The sequence below is a fragment of the Cupressus sempervirens genome, chromosome 4 (assembly GCF_028749045.1).
Source record: "Cupressus sempervirens isolate cs-2001-9-10 chromosome 4, ASM2874904v1, whole genome shotgun sequence".
NCBI classification, from domain to species: Eukaryota; Viridiplantae; Streptophyta; class Pinopsida; order Cupressales; family Cupressaceae; genus Cupressus; species Cupressus sempervirens.
In genome coordinates, this window is record NC_143121.1 from 689192531 (window position 1) to 689197103 (window position 4573).

Consider the following 4573-nt stretch of genomic DNA (forward strand, 5'->3'; position numbering starts at 1 on the left):
TACACTATTCCTTTCTTTCACATTTTATTAGAATTATCAAATGTGTAAGATGCTACCACATCTTAAATATTAAGACCAATTATTTGTAAGACACATTAGATAAAGCCATGATTTCAATATGTGTATTATTTGGAGTATTTTTTTGGTGGATTAAAAAGCTATGCTCACTTCCATACCAATTAGTTTATTATAGGGGTTTATCTAGTAGTTAAGATGTTAATAAAGACTATTAAGTATTGAAGACATTTTAGATACCGTGAAACTATTGTAATGTAGAGTTGAGGATATAATAATGTATCCAATACTATGGAAAGTAATAGACAACTAGTCTTTTTATTGAATTCACATTCGATACCTGCATGGATAATATTTTAAGTGCATCTAGTAAACTTTAGAACATGACCCATGACATTGGAAATATATTTCCTCGAGCATGACATGGATAAGGGGGAGAATAGAACTCATGACCTTGTTCCTACCATAGGAAGATCTCACCAATTGAGTGAGGCCCTTATCCCTAAGGATAGATAATATTCAAGGGTATATGTTTATTCTATTTATAACATTCAAAGCAACCTCAAAGATAATAAAAAATAGGAACATAAATATGATGAATTGTTGGAAATGATTTATTTTCCCTAATTTGTTTTAAATTCCTCAAAATAATCATTTCATAAAGAATCCTATATTTTAAACTCAATTCTAAGGATCATTAATTATTGGAATGCATTAGAATTAGAATCACACCATATCAAAATTGGTTTTAGTCTCTGGGAATTGTATCCATAAATAAACTCTTCTAAAACATTAATCAGGGTTACATATGAGTAGTTTGGATATATATATATATAGAGCTTGTATTTCCAAAGGATATAATTCTTACAAAGGACATAACTACTATATAATAAAGTTCACATGTCATACACTTTAGAAACAAAAAAAATTAAAAGAATAGATTTTTTTCAACATACTATTATAAAATTGAAACACATTTAATATATTAATATTCTTATTTTGTATAATCTAAAAGTACAACTTCTTGTAAAATAGGAAACCTTCATTATATTATAAACTTTTATGCTATTATCAAACACTAAATCTATATAGATTTTCTTTCAAATTTTATAAACTATAATTATTATTTATATATTATTAGATTAATCATGTAAATATTATTACATTTCAAATTAAGAGAGGATTTTTTAATGAATTTTATGTGTTTACAAGTATACCCACTTAATAAATAATGTAATTAAATATAATTTTATTATAATATTTTTTTTGAGAGATTATAAAGATAGTTTAGATTTCTTGTATTGATGTATTGTGTTTATTAAAGAATGTATACATATAAAAATAATATTTAAGAAGTATAAAATAAATACATTGACTCATTAAAGTGAAAAAAGATACCAAATTAAAGTAGTCAATCGAAATAATAATACAATTCAAAATGAAAATGTTTAGAAAATAAAGTGTAAATGTAAGACAAGAATAACTCATTTATACATGAGAAATTTATTGAAGTACACAACTATGTGATAGTTGAATAGATTGAATTATGTTTTACTAAATGTTTTGAATGCCTAAAACAGTTTTGAAGTAATGATAAAGGAGTAGAATGGTTATATGAAAGACTAAAATATGATCCCTTTTAGTTGTTCAAATATATCATTAGCAATAATGTTATAAGCTTGATTTGTAGGATGAATGCTATCCCAAAATAAATGTTTAGACACATCATCACACACTTTGCTAAATTTATTGCATAAGGGACCGGCCTCTAAATTTCCTGTCCCACAACAACTTTTCCTCACTTCTTCAAATCCTGTCCAATATACCAAAAAGTATTGTAGTGTCAGCATCAATTTTTAAGCTTATATTCAATCATCTAATTGAAAGATAATCAATATTCACTTAGACAATGTTTAGGTAGAAATGAGGACTATTATTTTACCATATTGGGCAGGATCTTGAATTATACTGAAGAACTTATCATATATATCTATGTAAACAATTTGAAAGTCTGGGAGACTTGATTTCATAGAATCAATGAAGGATGCAAGCTTGTTGTTGTAAGAAGTAGCAACATCATTATAGTCATCTAGACAAGTACCATTGATCACATTATGTAAAGTGATTGTCAAGGGTAGACAACCAAAAGGAGGCAAACTGAAGATCAAAAATTTGGTGGCTCCCTCACTATAGATATTCTGTATAAAATAATTTCAAATTATAAGATATATTCTATAAAATGATTTCAAATTAAGTCCAAAAAGATTTAGTAAAATAATCATTTTTGCGGTTTTCCATACCTGTATAAAAGGTTGTAGATCATTTAATAGAAGATCTTGAAACTCGTCAATAGTGTATTTTTCCCTTGTAATAGGATTCATATAGTAATTCACAACAAAGTCATTGGTTCCCATGCTTAATGCAAACAGAGCTCCAGATATAATCTTGGTAACATTATCATCACCAATCATTGTTGCAAGCTTTGCCTTATAAATCTTAAAATTGTCCAATTGTTTAGACAACGTTATAAGACCCTACAACAAAAAATAAGTAAGAAAATATCAAAATTGAAAGCACTTTCATACTTAACTATTTTAAATACATGAACAAATATCATAACTTAGATATTTTTTTCAAATTCCTGAAAAGTCACTGAGCATTTTATAAATATATTAAAAATATTATTTTTTACTTGTACTAAAATAACTAGACTAAAATATGTTTGGAGATTCTCCAAAATTCTTTGTACGTGTGTGTATGTGCAATACATTTATTTTTATAAAAGTGTGTAGATAAAATAATCTTACACATATTTATAGAAAAGAGGTAGGTTGAAATAGCGATGTCCTTAGAGTTTTGATGAAGTAGAGTTGTTAAGCACTGAGAGGAGTATCAATGGGAAGAGGAGTGTGGGAATAGTCACATCCCAAAGGTCTAAGATGTAGCACTAGTCTAAAGCATAAAATCATAAAGTAGCTAAAGGGTGAGGGTTGTAGCAATAAGATGAGTGGAAATAGTCACACTCTTAGAGTTTAGATGAGTGTCATTATATATCAAATAAAACAAAGCCATAAACAAATACAATATCATTGAGAATAAGAGGAAGATCCATCATCTGATTTAAGTGATTAAAAAGTCACGCATAGAAGATATGAGAACAATAGTAGTAAGAGGAGGGCATAAATAGTCACACCTTAAGAGTTTACACAAATCATCAATCCATAACATAAGAACATAGTAAAAAACACTAAACCATAAGAATTGTGCTAATAAAATGAAGAGGCTAAACCATAAGAATTGTTCTAATAAGAAGAAGACGAGAATATTGATCATTGTCAAATCTAAATGATCAAAAAATTATAATTAATAGAAAGAATAGTGAAAAAACTGTTGAAGAAGTATTCAGCTCACTACAAACATACTAAAGAAATAACCAAAAGAATTCTTGAAGAAACATTATTTTGATTATGAATAAAAAGAAAAATTGTTTAATGATAAGAGCACTAACAAAGAAGGCAAAAATGGTTAATCTATAGAGTTTAGAAGGCATATCAATAAAAAACTACTAAAAATGGGTGAATAGCCTAGCATCTAGTCATTGTGATGTAGTGGTTGAGCTTGAGATCATAGATTACCCCTGATGTTTGATTAGAGACCACCCCAGAATTGAATGGTGCACATATGCTATAGAGATGTGGCCGCTACCAAGCAATAAGAAGAGGTTATTCATATGGTAATGTTAGAGACTGAAGAAGTGTTCTAGTACCATGGGCGAGGAAGTAGTATCATCGATTCCTGCACCCGCCGAACCAAAAGAAGCACCTGTGAGCAATTGTTCTCCTGTGAAGTTGGGGTCCAAATTTGCGGGCAGCTCATCAGGAAGTCCCATTAGGGTAGCTGCATATTCAAAACCTTATTTGATCAGCTCACTAGGGAACTTAAATATCTGATTCTAAGGATCAATGATTATGACAATCTATGTTATTTTTGCAAAGAGAGAGTTTTTACACAGCATGTCTGTTACTAGCCTTCCGTTACGAAACCGTCCAGTGGGTATGCCACCGGGGAAATCCATTCCATATGGAGGAAAGTTCGATTTGAAAACAGTCACCAGCTCATTGTTGTTACCCGAATCTATCGTTGAGTCCCCAAATACATAGAAAGCCGGCACCAGCGGCTCGCTTTCCACTTCTGCGCCCCAACAAAACAGTAATCCTATCAATACAAAACTCTCAAACTTTATGAGCCTATCCATTTGAAATAAAGCAGGGGGATTATAACAGCTTCTTCAATATTGAATGGTTATGTTTTTCTTTGGCTTGATGGTCCATGTGGCTGTGGATATATATAGTACTAGTCAATGATAAATTTTGCTCGATAAAGATAAATTTATATTTGATAATTTCATTAGTTTTTACCCAGAAAAATCAAATCCCTATGTGAACTAAAATATAATATCCATTCTAGTTAATTGTAAAAAGAGACGTGATTCGAATGCTTGAGAAGATTTGACTAAGCAATTGTTTTTTATTGGAGGATATCGATATTCCATTTTCTG

At 29.5% G+C, this 4573-nt stretch overlaps 1 protein-coding gene across 1 annotated transcript; it reads right to left on the bottom strand.

Moving 5' to 3' along the window:
* Window positions 1-1637: 1637 nt before the first annotated feature.
* Window positions 1638-4316, bottom strand: LOC149563150 (GDSL esterase/lipase At5g45960-like). The gene is made up of 5 exons (XM_089828076.1): window positions 4024-4316; window positions 3782-3912; window positions 2316-2549; window positions 1958-2213; window positions 1638-1828 (listed from the first exon to the last, which is right to left on the bottom strand). Exons 1-5 carry the CDS (start codon window positions 4268-4270, stop codon window positions 1638-1640), a joined length of 1059 nt encoding a protein of 352 aa, XP_089684202.1. The 5' UTR covers window positions 4271-4316.
* Window positions 4317-4573: the final 257 nt, after the last annotated feature.

Coding starts and splice junctions, on each gene's coding strand:
- LOC149563150 (XM_089828076.1), bottom strand. CDS start 4,270: ATGGATAGGCTCATAAAGTTTGAGAGTTTTGTATTGATAGGATTACTG. Junction 3,913..4,023: donor GCTAGTAACAGACATGCTGT/GTAAAAACTCTC, acceptor TTGAATATGCAG/CTACCCTAATGGGACTTCCT. Junction 2,214..2,315: donor ATCTACAACCTTTTATACAG/GTATGGAAAACC, acceptor TATTTTATACAG/AATATCTATAGTGAGGGAGC.